Genomic DNA, 21460 nt, shown 5'->3' with positions numbered 1-21460 from the left:
TCCTTGTGGAAAGCTTTTGAAATGTAACTTGCTGGTGGACTGAGTAGCTGGTTGAGATAAACCCAACTGTGCTTTTGTCTCTTCTTGAGTGTTTTTGTTTTGCTTTTTGTTTCCTTGTTTGTGTTTCTATCAGTTCCTTCTTCAATCAGGCTTAGACAGGTTTTCCACACTTTACCCAAATACCAGCCAGCAGGGCACTGTTCCTAAGTTCTCTACAACCACTGTTTGTTGCCCGCTTCAGGCTGCACAATTATTTAATTATTTATCTGGGGGTTTTTTTGTTTTAAGTTAATTTACCAAGTTTCTTTTTTGTGTTGTTTTTTGTCATTTTACTTTCTGTATTTTTATTATATTATTATTTTTATTATATTATTATATTTTTATACTTTAGTAATTATTTCTCTTTCTTTTGCTCCTTTCTTCTTATCTTCTGCATTCGTGTTAATCTAATTCATTTTTCAGCTATGGGGTTACATCATCTCTCCTTTTCTTCCCGCTACAGTCCAACACTAATAAAACTGCCCCTATTAAAATACACTTATAATTAACCTTGCCAGTACACAGTACTTCTGGTGTCCAAAATACATATTCATATGAGCAATTCGACTTAAATGTACAGTTCTGCTTTAAATTACTGCTGGATTCTTTGGTTATTTAAAAAATATACAGTATATATAATGTAAGGCTAATAAAAATGATAATAACTCCCCTAATTATACAACATGAGCTTAAAGCATTAGAATTATCAGAGGACTGTAATTATTGCCAATACATTTATTCATTCATTTATTGTTTTATCACCACTTTATCCTGATCAATGTCATAGTGGGTCTGATTTATTGGATGAAAGATAGGAAACACCCCTCTTGCTGTAAGATGACAGCGCTACCCACTGCACCACCCTTCCGCCCACTCAACTACAATAATGCATCGTTATTTTTAGTAAACCTTATGAACAGTGTTGAAGTTGGGCACTAATGAACTCCTGTCTCTTTATTCCACAGCTCTCTTGTCTACAAGTTTGGACGAACTGAAGAGTTATGGAGCTAAGCAGTGCTGTCCAAGTCCTTCTCCCTCAACCTAGCATCCTATATGTTTGCACCTGTGTAATTTTTTCAGCACTTTGTTCCCTTTGCTCTTTGTCTGAGCTCATAGAGATTTGAATGAATGCTGAACTACTGTTGCTGCTTAGTAGAAATGAATTGTAGATTGACTATGTTCTTCTAAATGTAATGCTGAATTATTTTGTATAAAGAGTTATATATGGATCTTCTAGCTTGTGTGTAGAAATATAGTCATGCTGTACAGGCTGCTGTAGTGTAATGGGGAATTCTAGAGTCAATAATATTTGTTGGAGTTTAGATGTTCATTTTAGTTGTTTTTAGAATATTTTAACATAACGGTTTAGGATCTTGCGTCAGGTTCTTTAGGACTTCAGGACTTGCATTGATTAAGAGAGACACATTTTTAAGATACATTATATATACATTACCATTCTGCTTGTAATAAATAGATAGCTTTTTGATCTTTTTAATGAAGATCAAATGATTGAGCAATAAATAATGTTTTACAGCCTATTCATGTTTGTCATGGGTGCCATTATTTGTGAAGGGGACTGATTATATGTACTACTGGTCAAGGGTTTTAAGACACCCATATTCCTCAGTTGTTATAAGTATACAGACAAACTCAAAACAATTGGAGATTTACTCAAAATGAATCAAAGATTTTGTGTTCATCATAATAGCTCATTTTAAACGGCAGAACCCACTCAAGACATCCTTTGAATTTCTTGAAAAATTGGATTAGTTCTCTTCAGTTCCCCTGTTGAAGATCTTTTGCCACTTGCACCACCAGTGCAGGATTTGGTCTCAGGAGAGACGGGCAGTAAATATCAGCTTACTGGAGAACAACCTGCAAACAGTTTATCAAAGTCCACAAACAGGGTTCTTTCTTTCTTTTTAACCAGCAGTTGCTTTAACAAACTAAAATATGTGTCTTTATTTTTTCTTCTTCTTGAATTTTAAGATTTGAGGTTCTGTACAGTGTAAAGTTTTCTGTGTATAATTAGTTTTATTTAAATTTGTTTAACACTAATAATTCAGCACAATAAATTCAAAATAATTTACTCTTTATTCGAGATGAATGTTTACACTATTCTGGTCAGAGTTAGATGTCTGGAACCACCAACAAACAATGGGCTCTGGACAGCAATACACTACGGACAGGGCACCAATCCAATCCTTAAATTTACACCAAGTGTCAGTTTAGAGCGGCTAGTGGTGTCATGCTAAAATGTGCACACTTGCAGTCAGCATACTGTCTCAGGAAAACATACTGCAGGGGTAATTTAATTATCCTCATCTCTACACATGTAGATATGTTGCTTCTCAACAAAAATGATTTAGACGTTCTGCTGATAACTCAGTATGAATTAGGACTCTGTTGAACTCATAATAACTACAATAATAATGTTGTAATAAAGAATTGTTTTGAGATTGATTTGATTAGCATATTTAGCTATAATGGAATGCTAGTGACTGTTTAATCTAGTTTTGGTCATGATATTACTGTTTTATGTTACTTAATAAAGCCTGAAACTATATTTAAATAATATATTTATCAACTTAACATCATATATAATGTTTTTAGTAGGTGCATAAGAGATCCAGCTGTCTATTACACTAGCTCACCATCGACCGGTCAGGGATCGATATCAGAAGTGACTGGCTATGTCTGAGTGCAGGGGTTTTGGCCAAAGCTCTGCAACTGACTGCTGCCCTGCGCCCAGTGTTTCCTGCCACAACCCCGACCAGGTAAAATTACTGTTTTCATTTTGCACATAAAATCAATTTAATGTGATCATATCCTTTTTTAAAATAATGTTAAGAAACCGTTGATAAAGTCTATTAGAAATGCAAAGTTAGACATCCAGTTTCATCAATAAAGCACCCAGTGAGTGACTATTGGGAAGATGTACTTTCCTAGCTATGTGAGCTTAAAGTCGACTGGCTTTACATGGCTGGACTATTTTCTGAGAAAATTCATTAGGTCCAGTGAACGTTCCTCTTCCATTAGCAGCAGCAGCACATGGATCTAGTTCTGATTACCTGAAAGAGAAATGTGTAGAAGAGATCTGAGTGACTGCTCCCTGAAGGGATTTCTTCCAGGCTCTTGACACTTCAAATATTTCTTATGCAGGTCAATCCTACATGTCCAAACAATGACCAAAGGTATAAGGACATATTCAAAATGCCTCTGGAGAAAGATGTGTTGTTCCAGCTGTAAAGTAAACATCTAATTGTGGTTGCCAGTTACACAGGACAATCTGAACAGTCTGGCTAAAACTGCTGTAGAGAATAGCATAATACAGGTGCTCTGGGGGTTGGCTGAAGCCTCGTCCAGGGCATTCCTGTTTCTGAACCAGACTCACTACATGATACAAATGAAATAAACATCATAATCCAAAATCAGATTTTGCCTAGCCAAAGTAGAAAGAGTTTACGTCAACGGTGAGTTATTTAATGACCTGGTTAATTGGTTCTCTCGGCTGCACCTTAGCATATAGAGTGGCATGCAAAAGTTTGGGCACCCCTGGTCAAAATTACTGTGAACAGTTAAGCAAGTTGAAGATAAAATGATCTTCAAAAGGCACTAAGGTAAGGACGAAACACACTTTTTAACATTTTAAGCAATATCAGTGTATTATTTTGGTTTTATACAATTTTAGAGTGAAAAAAGGAAAGAAGTACCTTGCAAAAATATGGGAACCCTAGGAGATTTGAGCACTCAGATAACTTTGACCGGGGTCTCAGACCTTAATTAGCCTGTTAGGGTTATGGCCTGTTCACAATCATCGTTAGGAAAGGTCAGGTGATGCAAATTTCAAAGCTTTATAAATACCCAGACTCCTCTAACCTTGTCCCAAAAAAACAGCAGCCATGGGTTCTTCTAAGCAGCTGCCTAGCACTTTGAAAATGAAAATGGTTAAGGCCAACAAAGCAGGAGAAGGCTATGAGAAGACAGCAAGGCATTTTCGGGTTGCCATTTCCTCAGTTCGGAATGTAATTAAGAAATGGCAGTTAACAGGAACAGTGGGGGTCAAGATAAGGTCTGGAAGACCAAGAACATTTTAGAAAGAGCTGCTTGTAGGATTGCTAGAAAGGCAAATCAGAACCCCCACTTGACTGCAAAAGACCTTCAGGAAGATTTAGCAGACTCTGGAGTTGTGGTACATTGTTCTACTGTTCAGTGACACCTGCTCAAATATGGCCTTCATGGAAGAGTCATCAGAAGAAAAGCATCTAACATCTAAACAAGCCTGATGCATTTTGGAAACAAGTCCTGTGGACCGATGAGGTTAAAATAGAAGTCTTTGGCCGCAATGAGCAAAGGTATGTTTGGAGAAAAAAGGGCACAGAATTTCATGAAAAGAACACCTCTCCAACCATTAAGCATGGGGGTGGATCAGTCATGCTTTGGGGTTGTGTTGCAGCCAATGGCACGGGGAACATTTTACGGGTAGAGGGAAGCAAATATAACACCATCTGTAAAAAAGCTGAAGTTGAAAAATATTGATATTGATGTTGGTCTTGTGTAAAGCAGTTGAAAGCTTGTGTGATGTTTAAAATGTCATGGAGGGGTGTTTCTCTGTTCCACTACTGGCACAGTCCTACTCTCTCTCTCTCTCTCTGTGTGTGTGTGTGTGTGTGTGTGTGTGTGTGTGTGCGCACCCACCACTGTCATTAAAAACTGGCTCCATTGTTTCCCAGTTCATAGCTTTCTGGACAGCTTTCTTCCATCTTGCATAACGGCATTCACTTTCTGTTCAAACAGTTCAACAGAGAGATTTTTGGGGGATTTATGTAATCAAGGTTTATGTAACTGCCAAAATTACTGATGCTCCAATACACAAATCTAAGCATAGCGTCCAACGTTTTTACTTGTGATTACACATTTGTCATTGCTTCTTTTTTGAGCCTTCATCACAGCAGGTTTGTGTCTGTTGTATGTAATTATGTTCCAGTGATGACACAGTCCCCAATTTGCCAATTTGAGCAGAGCAGGCCATAACTACACACGCCACCTTCACAAGTAACACCCACAAGACTTTATTTGCATCTGTGTGTCTGCTCATTCATCTAAAGTGTGTTTATGATATTGACAATATTTTGGACAAGAAGGTTTGGCTTGTGATTGACATTTTAGTTTAGTTCAATTTAAAGGTGTCCAGGTGTGTTGATGTCATGGCTTTGTGCAGGCCACCAGAGTTCCTTTACTCCAAACTCATCAATCAAACCATGCCTTTATGTGCTTGGCTTTGTGCACAGGGACAGTCATGCTAGAACAAGAATGCTATTTGGTATAATGTTACCTGTCAGCATTGGGTGAAGCAAAAACACCTACACTCAATAATTAGGAGCAGTGTCCAGATACTTTTGCAAATACAGTGTATAGTAATTATTAGTGGGACTTGTTTATAACAGTTTGTTATGACGTGCATAATTACTAATAAAAACATGCTTTTAAAAAACAATAAAAACATTAAAACCACCGCCTTGTTTCTACACTTACTGTCCATTTTATCGGCTTCACTTACCATATAGAAGCACTTTGTAGTTATACAATTACTGACAGTAGTCCATCTGTTTCTCTGCATGCTTTGTTAGCCCACTTTCATGCTGTTCTTCAATGGTCAGGACTCTCCCAGGACCACTACACAGTAGGTATTATTTGGGTGGTGGGTCATTCTCAGCACTGCAGTGACACTGACATGGTGGTGGTGTGTTAGTGTGTGTTGTGCTGGTATGAGTGGATCAGACACAGCAATGCTGATGGAGTTTTTTAAACACCTCACTGTCACTGCTGGACTGAGAATAGTCCACCAACCAAAAATATCCAGCCAACAGCACCCCGTAGGCAGCGCCCTGTGACCAATGATGAAGGTTTAGAAGATGACCAACTCAAACAGCAGCAATAGATGAGCGATCGTCTCTGACTTTACATCTACAAGGTGGACCAACTAGATAGGAGTGTCTAATAGAGTGGACAGTGAGTGGACACAGTATTAAAAAACTCCAGAAGTGCTGCTGTGTCTGATCCACTCATACCAGCACAACACACACTAACACACCACCACCATGTCACTGTCACTGCAGTGCTGAGAATGATCCACCACCCAAATAATACCTGCTCTGTGGGGGTCCTGACCATTAAAGTACAGGGTGAAAGCAGTTTAAAAAAGTATGTAGAGAAACAGATGGACTACAGTCAGTAATTGTACTGTAGAACTACAAAGTGCTTCTATATGGTAAGTGGAGCTGATAAAATGGACGATGAGTGTAGAAACATGGAGGTGGTTTTAATGTTATGGCTGATCGGTGTATAATACAAGTATCCCACTCCTCTAAATGGCTAAGACCATCTGAGACTGGTAATTAGAAACAAGACGCCAACTGAAAGCAAAACATTGTTTCTCACCCTCTAGTTGGATTTGAGGTTGGTATTTCTCACAGGTTACTGAGGTCATGCTGTCAGGATTAAGGCTCCACACATTGACCCCTTCAGCTGACCCAGCAGCCATAGCTGCCCCCAAAGCGGTGGTCTCAGACATAGTGGGTCTTACTGCACAAGAGGAAAAGACACTGTAAGGCAATAAACACATAACATCAAATTGGCTCTCTTAAATCAGAAGACAATTAAATAAGGCAGCTTTGTTTCTGATAATAATTGGCCATGTTGAGTGTAGTATTGGTGTGTGTTCAAGTACAGGAATTGCTACATTCTGGTGGAAATCAGCTGACTGGAATCTTTGCATTAATTCACGTACAGGTTTTCGCAAGTGAGAGAAGGAAGCAATTTGATTTGCACAGTTAGTTATTTGCATACGCACTCACCCACAGGAATGCAGAGGATGTCGGCCTGCAGTTGCATTAGTAATTTATTAGACGTCATCCCTCCGTCTACCTGCAGCTGGGTGAGTGGAACGCCACTGTCTTGATTTATCGCATCCAGTATCTGAAAGACCACAATTTCAAATATGTCATATGAAGTTAGCATTTTCATCAAAGACAACACTGAGCTTTAGCTGTTTATAGTAACTGCCTAATCAAAACACTATTTTTTTAGTGCATTGTTGTCATTATACACTGATCATTTACATTTTCAGCATTTAGCAGACGCTTCCAAAGCGACTTACACAATGAGCAATTGAGGGTTAAGGGCCTTGCTCAGGGACCCAACAGTGGCAACTTGGTGGTGGCGGGGCTTGAACCGGCAACCTTCTGTTTACTAGTCCAGTACCTTAACCACTGAGCTATCACTGGCCCTATGATCAGTCATAACATTAAAACCACCTCCCTGTTTGTACACTCACTGTCCATGTTATCAGCTCCACTTAGCATATAGAAGCACTTTGTAGTCCATCTGTTTCTCTGCATGCTTTGTTAGCCCCCTTTTATGCTGTTCTTCAATGGTCAGGACTCTCCCAGGACCACTACAGAGCAGGTATTATTTAGGGGGTGGATCATTCTCAGCACTGCAGTGACACTGACATGGTGGTGGTGTGTTAGTGTGTGTTGTGCTGGTATGAATGGATAAGACACAGCAGCGGTGATGGAGTTTTTAAATACCTAACTGTCACTGCTGGACTGAGAATAGTCCACCAACCAAAAATATCCAGCCAACAGCGCCCCGTGGGCAGCGTCCTGTGACCACTGATGAAGGTTTAGAAGATGACCAACTCAAACAGCAGCAATAAATGAGCGATCGTCTCTGACTTTACATCTACAAGGTGGACCAACTAGGTAGGAGTGTCTAACAGAGTGGACAGTGAGTGGACACGGTATTCAAAAACTCCAGCAGCGCTGCTGTGTCTGATCCACTCATACCAGCACAACACACACTAACACACCACCACCATGTCAGTGTCACTGCGGTGCTGAGAATTATCTACCACCAAAATAATACCTTCTCTGTAGTGGTCCTGTGGGGGTCCTGACCATTGAAGAACAGGTGAAAGCAGGTTAGAAAAGTAAGTAGAGAAACAGATGGACTACAGTCAGTAATTGTAGAACTACAAAGTGCTTCTATATGGTAAGTGGAGCTGATAAAATGTACAGTGAGTGTAGAAACAAGGAGGTGGTTTTAATGTTATGGCTGATCACTGTATGTTGATGAATGACTAAAAAAATTAATACGTAAAACTTATGGTCTTATGGTGTGGTGGTCTAGCGTGTTCAACTGCTGCACCATGCAACAGCCCATTTACACAACTTTTATATACGAGGTTTCTTCAAAATGTTTCTGCACTTTTTTAAACTCTACTAAGAATTTCAAAACAAATGACATCACTTTTCACCTTCCCATGCATTTTTTCCATTAGCAAAAAATGTTTTAGGTTAAGTGTGGTAGCCACTGATGCACTGCTGCTTTCACATCATCATCACATGAAAATTTTCTTCCCCTTAAAGCTTCTTTGAGCGTCCAAAAAGGTGGAAATCAGATGGCGCTGAATCCGGACTACAAGCTCTCTCTCAGTCTCTCAGACACGACCAATTACTACTCCTCCCACCATCACCATTTCCAACCAAAATATAAAAGTGCGGAAACTTTTTAAGATCCCTTGTACACAGGCCAATGTTGAAACTAAAAATAACTAAAATGAGGGGCACTTTTTAAATGGATTGACTATCTTGTAAAGTATATTATTTCATCTTTCCTTTATCAGTGCTTCAACAAGCTGACAATACAAGCTGCTTTACCTCACGGGTTTGAAAGCACACCGCCTCCAGTGCAGCAAAAGCCAAGTGACTCCTGTTTGTAAACTGCGTCAGGCCACAAATAATTCTACAAGGAATAAAGTTGAGTCGAATTTATATTTCATAGCTTTCTTTATTTAAAACGATATCCAAAATAATAATAGCTAAAACTTTTTATAGCAAAACAAAACTTGACTTTGTACAGCATGACGAAATTAAAGCACATCAGATTCTCCTCTCTGTTTTTACTTAATGCTAACATAAGGGACCTTCCCAGTTAATGTAATGATAAAACTTACCCTCGAGCACTAGGTTCCCAGTAGGGTGCATATAGCCCAGAAAATGCTGGAACAAAGTAACAGCCATATGATGTTCCAGCTTCAGCAGCCAGCTTTTCTACGGTGACAAAATTTGGCAAAATTGGGAATGAAATTTACAAACTTGGACATTAGAAAACCCCCGATTCTTCATAAAAATTGTAAAATGCAAAACATGCTGGTGGTGATACTATTTCAAATCAGAAATAAGAATGTGTTAAAGTGTCACCTATTTCAGAAGTGCATTTGAGGATTCCTAGATTGTCCTTTAGCCACCTCACCACTGCTCCAGCTATGGCAACAGACCCCTGAAGCATGAACAGGTCACAAATAAGCAGGGCAACAGTATAGTTACTACTAAAAAAAGGTAAGCATAAGAAAACAATATTCATAACATGAAATACTTTTTTTTTTCTTTGTTTTTTTATTTAGGGGACATCACAGCGAATCTGGTACGAAAACCAGACCTGGCACAGATTTACACCAGGTGCCCTACCTAATGCAAGCTCATCTTTTTATCTGGGCTTGGGGGCAGCACTGAGAGTGCAATGATAAGTGCACCGCCCACTGTCAAGGCTTTTTCAACCGTCCCTTCCTTCGGATATTAGCCAATCATGTCCGCTTAGACTCAAAATAGTAATTTTCAAAACATCACACTTCTTTTGTTCATTTAGCATTGTTGTAATTTGTCCTATCAGTTTTCTTGTGCACTTTGGCAACCTGTTTTGGTTTCCCAACACCCACACTGACCACATCTTTACACTACTAGCTATGTGTTCTTACTAGAGAACCACACTACTCACTCCAAAATGCCTTTATAGTCTTCTGACTTCATTGTTCCCTCCACAGATTAAAAGCAGCAGACCAACCCCAAAACATCAGTGAACCTCCTTCATGTTTCCCTGTGGATATGCTGTTGTTCTTTTTTTTTTTTCTTTTTTTTTTTTTGAAAAGCTTTATTTAAATTTTTTTGTGTGCTCTAATTTTGTTTGATCTGTCCAAAGCAAATTTTCTAAGAGGGAATTTGGTTTAAGCTTTGTCTTTTTTAATCTTGAAACAAAAAGCCATTTTTTTCTTTTGGAACCATGTCCAGAGACAATGGCTACACTCCTGTGGGCCCTAAACCAGCCGCCAGCAAGCATGTGATGTCAACATTGTGCTCTCCAAGACCACCAACTGTTACTCATGACCAAAGAAAATCTTGTGTAATGTGCAGTTTTGTTTGCAACAGTGTAAGGTAAATTTTGCTACCTCAAGTGCATAGTAAGTTGGCTGATCTTTCCCCAGCTTGTAGGCGACGGTTGTGAGAAGGCCGTGGTCTGACATCACAGGCTGTAAGAAAAAGGTTTTAAAATTTATTAAATCAAGGAAAAAGTCTGATGTATGATACATTGGAGAAAAAAAAAAAATAATACCTTGACTCCAGTATTTTTGAGCATGAAGCAACCGGTCCCGTAACTATAACAGAAGACATTGGTGCACTAATGAACAGAGAGGTTTTTTTCCATATTGTATAAAATGTGAATCAATATGTGCAGTGTAATAAATAATGCCACACTCCCTCTTTCCACCAAGCTGCAATGTCTTAATTATAACATACACTGATGAGCTAAATCTATGATGATTCTTTTCGACTTTTCGTTAGGGGTCGCCACAGTGGATCATTCGTGAATCATCAGGCAGATTTTGTGCCAGATGCCTTGACACAACCCTCCTTTTTCTTCAAGCTTAGGACCGTTACTAAAGGAGCACTTTTATGTGCTGCCATAGCTAATTCAGTGCATATCAGTGGAGTAGGCTAACATAATTAACACTGTGCCACCCTGTGAGCTATTTATTTATTAATTTTTATTTCACTACTACTACTACTACTCAAGTCAAATCAAAACATTCACAACATCCCCGCTGATTCTTGCATGTTCCATATCAATAAACCAGTATGTAGGTACAGAAAGATTAAAGATTAGCCTTACGTGTTTTTGGCTTGACCATCTTTGAAGCACATCTGTCCCACGAGAGCAGCTGACTGATCACCCAAACACTAAGAAACACACACATAAGATCCAAAAGAATGAAGCATAAACTGTTTACATTTCACTGCCTGTTACTACAGAAAACACTCTCTATTAGTGCTGCTGATACCATATAATGTGTACAGGAACAACAGTCAGAATTTAGCCCTGAACCTAATGTATGTTAGGACTGAATATTTGGTTATGCATGTAAATAACATCGAATCCCATCAGAAAAATGAAGCATGTGAGTGTTAAAAGTTTTGATTGAATATATATATAAAGCTAAAGTTTGTGCTCAGTTTGTAAATGCTGTATATATAATTGTACACACAACACCCTCACTAGCTGAGGAGGGCTGCAGGCTTGCACATGGACCTTTATGTCAAGTGTGAAGCCCTTGGCTGCATCTTTACTCCCACTCTATCTGTATTCTTCTGTTATTTATGAGAAACCCAGTCAGGCCCCCGCCTCCAATCCCGCAGACATATCCAGATATGTCTAATGAGAGCACCGTCCAGGCCATTGGGCTAGCCTATTAGATAATTTAAACTCTATTTTAGAACTGTGTTGGGGCACATGACATAAACGTCCAGCAGTTCAACAAAATTGAAAAAGTTTGTGTAAACCAGCTCTGTAAATGTTTAAATTGCATTCTCTAAAAGTTTATCATTTTATAATGCTTTAGAAAAGTTTAGTAATAATTTAAATATTTATTTGCAGATAAAGTGGTGAAGAAGAGCTGTAAATAATGTAAGTAACATTTCTCTCACCCCAGAGATGGGCACGCCTGCTAGTGAACTTGAACTCTGACAAATGAAAAGAGAAAATAAATAAAAGGAAAATTAAACACATTTTATATCTCACACCTACAATTAATAGCTAATAATCAAAACTGGTAAATAATACATGAGCAAATACCTGAACTCTTATCTGCGCTTCAATTGAATTTTAATTTGAGTTTTTCTAAGGCTAAATTAAACAGTATTATGACATTTTTCTCATTTTCTGTACTTTATCTTGTAAATGTGAACACTTTAAGTCTTTAGATCATCATACTGTCACAGAGTGGATCAACTTTTAATAGTAAATAAATATGAACCCAATTTCAAAAATGTAAAACAACAGAAAGCAATGATCCATGAATCCTGCATGTAGTTAAAACAGGACAAAGAGCAGATATTTAATCTTTTAACTACTCAGCTTGATTTTCATGACATCATGTTACCTGTTACTCATTTACCTGTTTACCTGTAAAAAGTACCAAACTGGTGTTGATTTAATACCACAAACTTTACAATCTTGCAATGCTCCGTCTCAGCTTTTTTAATGTACTGTAGGCATTTAAACAGGAGTCCTTTTACAAAATGTGTAGGTGATAAGGTAAAAGAATAAGTATACAATGATTAGCCATAACATTAAAACCACCTCCTTGTTTCTACACTCACTGTCCATTTTATCAGCTCCACTTACCATATAGGAGCACTTTGTAGTTTTACATTTACTGACTGTAGTCCATCTGTTTATCTACATACTTTTTAACCTCCTTTTACTCTGTTCCCCCATAGGACCACTACAGAGCAGGTATTATTTGGGTGGTGGGTCATTCTCAGCACTGCAGTGACACTGACATGGTGGTGGTGTGTTAGTGTGTGTTGTGCTGGTATGAGTGGATCAGACAGCAATGCTGATGGAGTTTTGAAACACCTCACTGTCATTGCTGGACTAAGAATAGTCCACCAACCAAAAATATATCCAGCCAACGGACCACTGATGAAGGTCTAGAAGATGACCAACTCGAACAGCAGCAATAGATGAGCGATCGTCTCTGACTTTACATCTACAAGGTGGACCAACCAGGTAGGAGTGTCTAATATAGTGGACAGTCAGTGGACACGGTATTTAAAAACTCCAGCAGTGCTGCTGTGTCTGATCCACTCATACCAGCACAACAGCACTAACACACCACCACCATGTCAGTGTCACTGCAGTACTTACAGTAGAATGACCCACCACCTATATAATACCTGGTACTGTGGGGGTTTTGACCATTGAAGAACAGAGTAAAAGCAGGGTAAAAAAGTATGTAGAGAAATAGATGGACTACAGTCAGTAATTGTAGAACTACAAAGTGCTTCTATATGGTAAGTGGAGCTGATGGACAGTGAGTGTAGAACAAGGAGATGGTTTTAATGTTATGGCTGATCAGTGTATATTACTTGTGCTGTTTTAAGTTTACTACTCTCTATGCTTTATTTTAATTTTACTTAGTGTCCCAACTACTTTGGAACTGTATTTAGTAAAATCTCCAAACTAATTCTGTGGTTTATTCCACGACAAACAAATGAAAATGGGTTTAAGGCCAAATAATTAAAACAGCTTTTTATTTACAATAAAGTGCATGTTTACTTGCATTAGATCACTGATAAAAAATAACTGCATTTTTATCGTTTTCTCAAGTGCTCGTTATGTTTTAGATAAAGCAGTTCAGTGGAGGGAATTTATGATCCACAACATTAAGTTTTTTGTCTTTAGGGATTTCCTGATTGCTTGTATACACGTACCATGTAGCCGTATATCTCTGAAGAGCTTCTAACTTCAGGGAGGATTTCAACAGGAACATCAAAATATCTAAAATGAGAAACAGTTCAAAACGGTCACATTTTTCTAATATAATAAACTTGTTTTTTTTTTGCATTAAAATGAACACTACAAGGGCAGAACCTCTGTCCACTGCTTTATTTATTGGAGGTGTGTTTCAATAATAGGAGTGTGTTTGTGGGAATTTTTCACTTGCTTGCAGTTGATATTCTGTTTCATACCAGAGGTTACCATCAAGGCTCTTTGCAGGCCACTGGAATTCCACCCTACAAAACTATGGATTTTGCTCTGTGCACAGTGGCAGTTCTGCTGGTTTTCAGGATCTGCTAGCACTAAGTGTTGCTGAAATACATTGTGTGTGTGTGTCTGGCCTTACTTGCACAGTTCTAGGTCCCATTCCATGGTGTGTATATTGAACAGCATTGTGCGGCTTGCATTGGTGACGTCTGTGCAGTGAACTCCACCGTTCTTTCCTCCAGTCAAACTCTGAAGCAAATTATTATTATTATTATTATCATAATCATTATTATTGGTAGGTGTAAGTAAGTGAGTGAGTTGTGTCTTCCAGGAGATGTTTCTGTCTTACAGCCCAGAGTGAATATGTTGTTGCACTGTTTCAGCTGTGTGTGTGTGTGTGTGTGTGTGTGTGTGTGTGTGTGTGTGTGTGTGTGTGTGTATGTTTGCTTACCCAAATCAGCCAAGAGTCCACAGTTCCAAACAGGGCACGGTGAGATTGCACCGCCTCCTTCACTTCCGCCACATTGTCCATCAGCCAGCGTAACTTCACTGCACTGAAGTATGTACTGATAGGCAAGCCAGTCTTGTGCTGGGGGGGATATGTCAAACAAATTAACCTTACAAAATAAATCAAACAGGTATTTAAAAATGCATCAACTTTATAATAACTTTTTATATAAAAATATACATTTATTTTCTAGAATAAAAATACAATTTCATCACTGTTTAGTGCCAGACAAAACAAAATAATTCATAAAATAGACATAGGAATGTTCTAATTACAACCTTAATCATTTAAACACGTAAGGAGGCTTGGGTGGTGCAGCATTCTAATACACTAGCTCACCACACAAAACGGAGACTTGTGTTGACAAGACACTGGCATAAGAATACATACAGAAGCTTGGTCCTTAGTACTTGGCCCTTGTACACCCATTACAAGTGTTGATAGAGGTGTGTGCTAGTCTGCAGCCCTCCTAGAGCCCTTAAAAGCAAAGGTCACCATGGAATGTGGAATTGAGCGTATTCAAGTTGGACAATTCAAAAAGGGGAAACTGCATGAATAAAACAGTTACTACTATTGATCAAACTTTTTGAAATTGAAATATTACTGTTGATGTAAATAGTTTTTAATAAATGTAGATTAATAAATAGTTTACTTGTAGCTCTTTAAAATGTTCAAAATGACCAGCCAATATGCTAAAATAAACTATGAATGGTTTGAGTATATGGCTTGATAATAAATGCATGGAAGAGCCACCTTGCTATCACCTTTAGATGGTTTTTATTCTTGCCAGGTGTTTTCTTGATAAGACACTCTACGGTGGATTGAGTCCTCAGGTCAAGCCATACTAAGGATAGAAAAATATATACAGAGAGAGAGAGAGTGCAGAGACAATACAAAATACATTGTTAATTTTTTGTAAATTATTATTTACAGTATCCGTTGCTGTACCACTCAAGTTGTGGTCAGGTGCAAATCTCAGTGGTTAAAGTACTGGACTAGTAATCAGAAGGTTGCTGGGTCAAGCCCACCACTGCCTGTTTGCCACTATTGGGCCTCTGAGCAAGGTCCTTAACCTTCAAATGCTCAAATTCTATGTGTAAATCAATCAGAGTCTGTTGCACTGTGAACTGACTGAGCAACCACCCGGGTTTATAGAGGCCCACGATTTACACTGCATTGTCAGAACAAAAATGAGCCATGAAGTCTAAGGAACTGTTTGTTGAGATAACAGCAAGGATATAACACATTGTGTTCCCAGAACCACACTGGCCTCAATATTAGGAACTAAAAGAACCCTAGGAGAACATTGAACCTCCCTAAGGTTGGTCATCAAGAGAAAGGTCTTGGTCAGGGAGGGAAGAAAGAACTCTTCAGAAGGTCTGTGCAGAGGTTGGAGAACGTGTTGGATGGACAATTTTACATTCATCCAAAGTAAGTTAATGCTAATTGTGTGATACTGATTTCAGCTCTATAGCTTTGTAGGCAAAATAACTTACCAATAGCATTGTACAGTGGTTTCCCAGTCTCTTTATCCCAAACCAGGGTTGTCTCTCTCTGATTCGTTACTCCAATTGCTATATAAAAAAAAGGTTAGAATTGATTTACATTAACTTTGATCCCACACATTCAGCTATTGTGAAGAAGCAGGGCTGTGAACGTAGCCAAACGTAGATGGCACACACCTTTAATGTTAGATATATCTGTGTTGAGCTGAGTGAGTTTCTCGCTGGTCCTTTCTATGCACTCATACACAGACTGTAGAATCTCATTGGGATCTTCTTCCACCCATCTTACAGGGAAAAAAGAACAAATCATACTTGTTTACATATCCCTATTAAAATGAAAAGCACAGTCTTACAGTCCTACAACATGTACCTGACCCAAATGATCTTATAATCATTTACTTTCTTTAAATCATTTTGAACCCAGTTCCATAAAAGGTTGGGACAGTGGGAAAATGTAGATAAAATCAGACAGCTGGCCAAGGAGGGCTTACATTAACACATGCCCCCTCAGACACATGCACACTCACCAACCTGCCCACCATGCAGTCTCACAGTGAGCTCTGTGGCATTTAAAGAGACATGCTAAACTCTCCAGATCATCCCCACACAGCAGAGACCTCTATTGTACTGTTTTTATTTTTTCCTCCTAAACAGACACAGCCAATTGTGCCTGTGTGGGCACCCACCCAGCTGAGATTCGAACTCTGATCGAAGCGGGGGTGGGCTAGCGTGTTAGACCGCTGCACCACTTGAGGGCCCATTGAACTGAGGAGTTTACAAATGACTTACTAATGACTTCTTAACTTTTTTGGAATTGAGGTTGTGTAAATAAACTGATTACATGATCTCAGCTTTGTGGCAGTGGTTTTGGGAAGGACCTTGCTTGTTTCAGCATGACTGTACAACCTGACAAAATATATTAATTTACTGAATTGCTACAGGTTCCAGTGTTTTATACATAAAAGTTAGCCTTTAATGTGCAACTATTTAAAAACGTTGCAGTATTTGGCTCTATGCATTAGCCCTTATGATCCAGTATTGGTAGCTGTCGTGACAGAGGTGTAACATATTTGCAAACAATAATGCTTCTTGTTAATGGTTAACATTAGAATATCATAACAGTGTGCATTATTGAGAAGTGACTGTCTTGGGTGTGACAAACAGATTGCTCTCATGAACCAATTTTGTCCCTAAAGTTTACTTCTCTTAGGCCTGACTGGCAAGAAATGTACCTGTTTGCAATGGATGTGGCTGAAAGACCTGAACGTAATCATTTTTAGAGGTGGCCACAAAGTGTATGACTAAGGTCCAACCTAATTCATGGCCAAGAAAAACGAGGACCGTGAAATGTAGCACATTTTCCTGTGAATTTAGCTGGGCCCTAGTTATGACTAAATAACTGTGCTGTACTCACCCTTCCTTGGGGAAACTCTGCGTGATTTCCACATGATGCTGACTTATCAGCTCACCAGTTTTAGCATTAAACACCTAAGAAAAAAACAAAAGTAAATTAACTGTATATATACTGATCAGCCATAACATTAAAACCACCTTCTTGTTTCTACACTCACTGTCCATTTTATCAGCTTTATTTACCATATAGAAGCACTTTGTAGTTCTACAATTACTGTCTGTAGTCCATCTGTTTCTCTACATACTTTTTTAGCCTGCTTTCACCCTGTTCTTTAATGATCAGGACCCCCACAGGACCACCACAGAGTAGGTATTATTTGGGTACTGGGTCATTCTCAGCACTGCAGTGACACTGACATGGTGGTGGTGTGTTAGTGTGTGTTGTGCTGGTATGAGTGGATAAGACACTTGCTGCTGTTTTTAAACACCTCACTGTCACCGCTGGACTGAGAATAGTCCACCAACCAAAAATAGATGACCTACTCAAACAGCAGCAATAGATGAGCGATCATCTCTACAAGGTGAACCAACTAGGTGAGAGTGTCTAATAGAGTGGACAGTGAGTGGACACAGTATTTAAAAACTCCAGCAGAGCTGCTGTGACTGATCCACTCATACCAGCACAACACACACTAACACACCACCACCATGTCATTGTCACTGCAGTGCTGAGAATGATCCACCACCTAAATAAACCTACTTTGTGGTGGTCATGTGGGGGTCCTGACCATTGAAGAACAGGGTGAAAGCAGGCTAAAAAGGTATGTAAAGAAATAGATGGACTACAGTCAGTAATTGTAGAACTACAAAGTGCTTCTATATGGTGGAGCTGATAAAATGGACAGTGAGTGTAGAAACAGGGAGGTGGTTTTAATGTTATGGCTGATCAGTGTATATATTTAAGTGTTTTCAGACCCTTTGGTGCTGTGGCACTCCAAATTGTGATCAGGTGGATCCTCTATGCTTAAGTTAATCTTAAAATGTGTCTACAACTTACTTAGAGAAAACATGCAATTTGAATTGATTGGACATCATTTACAAAGGCACACACTTGGCTCTATAAAGACAAAAACCAAGCCACAAAGTCCAAAGTAACTGCCTGTGGATTTCCATCAGAGGCATCATTAGACTTAATTGTTAATTTACTGGGCAACATCTTTCACTAAAATAAACATAGCCATAGAGCTTTCCATTTTATTTTGGATTGCTGCGCAGAACTAAAGGACACAGCTCACAAACTAACAACAGACACTACATTTCATATTCACATGGAGTAATGGACATGAGTAAATATTTATGAGAAACTCATCCACCTAGCACACATTGTGATGACAGCTCATAGCTGTTCCATGTGTGATTCTGAGGAAGAAATGTGGATGCAGTTTTAAAAAATGCTAAATAGATTTAAATAGTTTCTATTTTTTAATTGCAAAAAATAAAAATATTGTGTATATTGTGTAATAAAAATATTAAGTCTTAAGTGGCTCTTCATTTCTCATCCATGGCAGAGTAATGCTCACTTTAGTGTTAAACCACTTTATCTATTTAGTGCCTAACAGGCTTTTTACTAACTGCACATTTGTGCCTCTGTGACTGATTAACAAGAAGAGAGGTACCGCTGTGCCCTTTTAATCCTGTGTACACCAGTACACCAAAAAGTACAGGAACGTCTCTGATCTCCAACTGTAGCAAAGTGTTAATCAGGGCAAGGATATAAAACAATATCTACACCGACCAGGCATAACATTATGACCACTGACAGGTGAAGTGAATAACACTGATTATCTCTTCATCACGGCACCTGTTAGTGGGTGGGATATATTAGGCAGCAAGTGAACATTTTATTCTCAAAGTTGATGTGTTAGAAGCAGGAAAAATGGGTGAGCGTAAGGATTCAAGCGAGTTTTGACGCAGGCCAAATTGTGATGGCTAGACGACTGGGTCAGAACATCTCCAAAACTGCAGCTCTTGTGGGGTATTCCCGGTCTGCAGTGGTCAGTATCTATCAAAAGTGGTTCAAGGAAGGAACAGTGGTAAACCGGCGACAGGGTCATGGGCGGCCAAGGCTCACTAATGCATGTGGGGAGCGAAGGCTGGCCCATGTGGTCCGATCCAACAGACAAGATACTGTAACTCAAATTGCTGAAGAAGTTAATGCTGGTTCTGATAGAAAGGTGCCAGACTCCATGCCTCGACGGGTCAGGGCTGTTTTGGCAGCAAAAGGGGGACCAACACAAGATTAGGAAGATGGTTGTAATGTTATGCTTGATCAGTGTATGCTTTCAGTGTGCCCAGGACCACAGTGCCTTCATAAAAAAAACAAAAAACACCCTTGGCATGAATTGGAGCATCAATCACAAGCCAAACATTGTACTCAACATCAGTGCTTTACCTCAAATGCTCTTTTAACTGAATGAGCACAAGTTCTAACAGTCTCATTGCAAAAACTTGTGGAAGTTTTAAAGAAGCAGAGAGCAGACCAGCTCCATATTAATGATCATGATTATGAGTGTACAACAAACTCATGGTTAGCTGTCCACATACAATTGGCAATACAGTGCTGGGCTAATGAAGCCATATAAACTATATACTGTATATTGTATCTTTTGCCTAAATTTGCTAAATAGCTGTGATAAGCATACTGAGTCAAATAACTCATTAATATTATTATAATTTATTTGAGTCATTATGCAGCTTTAGCAACTGTGTTAAGCACAACAGCACTAAATCTAGCACAAACTTAATGGATAACTGCTACATTTGTTTTGTGCCTAGGTCAAATTTTAAACCGATGAGTTTGTACTTCGACCTGTCTGTTGTGTTTACAAGTCTGAGTCCTATCTCAGAAATTTAGAATGAAGTGAAAGGTCACAAATCCCCTTATTGAACTGTGCCCGTGAATGAATTGATAAGATGGATGTTGATATTGACGTTGTATTCATGCCACAGACAGAAAATAAAGTGTTTGACTGTCATACTGAGGTTCTTTTATTTTATTTAAACATTTTTAGAAATATGTTCCATAAAAGCTACCAAACTATAGGAGGTCATCTTTTACACATGAAGAGTTTTCCAGAGTTGCAATTTATTTGGACATACAGACATCTGTTCATGCAAATTGATCATTTAAAAAGCAGTAAGAAAAATAATCACCTCAGTCAGCATCAACAAATCCAACCTTTACTTAACCTTTTATTTATCAGAATTATATATGCAGTGAATTTATATTGCTTTAAGGTACTAAAAGCAAGATATTTATTTTTCTAAACTTAAAACTACAATTGCCAGTGATGTTTGGACAGATATCACAGCGCATTTCAGTTGAGTGGATTAAGTCATGTTTTTTAATGGGTGGATCTTTATCTTATCAACTGAGTGTTTAACACAGGTATTTAAACATGGTGAGAATAATTCTCTTCATGAAATAATCCTCACATTGTATCCACTTGTAATGCTAACTTTAAACATAGAAAACAGAATGACACAGTGTCAGGACATTTTACAAAACAAGGACAGAATATTTTATAAGTCTATACAATCCAAAACGTCAAAACACAAACCAATGTATAAATTTATGAATTTATTTATAAATGTATTTATAAATTTAGAAATAATTAAGTGTGGTCATAATAGTAATATGGACCACAATAGCACAGCAGTAGTAGTGCAGTAGTTGTAAGCATACACTGTTAGAGGTAAAAGTAGTAGGCCACTTTTCAGTGCAGCAGAATATGATGATGATTATAATATTGTTTATATATTTTTTATATTATTATTATAATTATTATTAATGTTTTTTGATTTGTAATTATTTTAAATGTTTTAGCATTGTTTTGATTATTGTGCCATTTCTATGGAGGCATATTATTTCTGTATTATTGTTATTTATATGTTATTAATATGTATATATTATTATTATTTAGATTAATGATTTATGATTATTTAGTTAATTAGTGTGCCACAATAATTCACCAGTAATTTCACATAATCCATTCACACACATACACACACACACACTCTTACCAGAAACCTTGTGGAGCTAGTCCCCTGGTCAACAGCACCAACCAACGGATCCACTGTCATTCTGTCTGGCTGCTTCTCTGACTGT

General features: G+C 38.4%; 2 protein-coding genes across 5 annotated transcripts in view; one reads left to right on the top strand and one right to left on the bottom strand.

Annotated features, from left to right (window-relative positions):
• LOC134324000 (transmembrane protein 50B-like) overlaps nucleotides 1–1577 on the top strand; it is a 12166-nt gene extending 10589 nt beyond the window's left edge. The window contains exon 7 of the mRNA XM_063005641.1: nucleotides 1005–1577. Within this exon, the coding sequence (XP_062861711.1) occupies nucleotides 1005–1050 (46 nt within the window). The 3' untranslated portion in view covers nucleotides 1051–1577. The remainder of the gene's footprint in view (nucleotides 1–1004) is intronic.
• Nucleotides 1–21460, bottom strand: part of LOC134323998 (glycerol kinase-like) — a 24843-nt gene extending 3383 nt beyond the window's left edge. Inside the window, exons 1-19 of one of the 4 annotated variants that reach the window (XM_063005637.1) lie at nucleotides 21376–21460; nucleotides 17354–17427; nucleotides 16117–16223; nucleotides 15931–16008; nucleotides 15199–15278; nucleotides 14378–14515; nucleotides 14066–14175; nucleotides 13653–13719; nucleotides 11862–11897; nucleotides 11050–11117; nucleotides 10492–10534; nucleotides 10328–10408; nucleotides 9306–9384; nucleotides 9059–9155; nucleotides 8763–8847; nucleotides 6897–7017; nucleotides 6481–6624; nucleotides 4738–4824; nucleotides 2054–3110 (exon numbers count right to left, since the gene is read on the bottom strand). In XM_063005637.1, the coding sequence (XP_062861707.1) occupies nucleotides 3097–3110; nucleotides 4738–4824; nucleotides 6481–6624; nucleotides 6897–7017; nucleotides 8763–8847; nucleotides 9059–9155; nucleotides 9306–9384; nucleotides 10328–10408; nucleotides 10492–10534; nucleotides 11050–11117; nucleotides 11862–11897; nucleotides 13653–13719; nucleotides 14066–14175; nucleotides 14378–14515; nucleotides 15199–15278; nucleotides 15931–16008; nucleotides 16117–16223; nucleotides 17354–17427; nucleotides 21376–21435 (1569 nt within the window). In that variant the 5' untranslated portion in view covers nucleotides 21436–21460 and the 3' untranslated portion in view covers nucleotides 2054–3096. Of the gene's footprint in view, nucleotides 1–2053; nucleotides 3111–4737; nucleotides 4825–6480; nucleotides 6645–6896; nucleotides 7018–8762; nucleotides 8848–9058; nucleotides 9156–9305; nucleotides 9385–10327; nucleotides 10409–10491; nucleotides 10535–11049; nucleotides 11118–11861; nucleotides 11898–13652; nucleotides 13720–14065; nucleotides 14176–14377; nucleotides 14516–15198; nucleotides 15279–15930; nucleotides 16009–16116; nucleotides 16224–17353; nucleotides 17428–21375 lie in introns of those variants that run through there. The other 3 variants (XM_063005639.1, XM_063005638.1, XM_063005640.1) reach the window with 3 other exon arrangements.

The sequence above is a fragment of the Trichomycterus rosablanca genome, chromosome 12 (genome assembly GCF_030014385.1).
Source record: "Trichomycterus rosablanca isolate fTriRos1 chromosome 12, fTriRos1.hap1, whole genome shotgun sequence".
Classification (NCBI taxonomy): Eukaryota; Metazoa; Chordata; class Actinopteri; order Siluriformes; family Trichomycteridae; genus Trichomycterus; species Trichomycterus rosablanca.
This window is presented reverse-complemented; position numbering and strand designations above follow the sequence as displayed.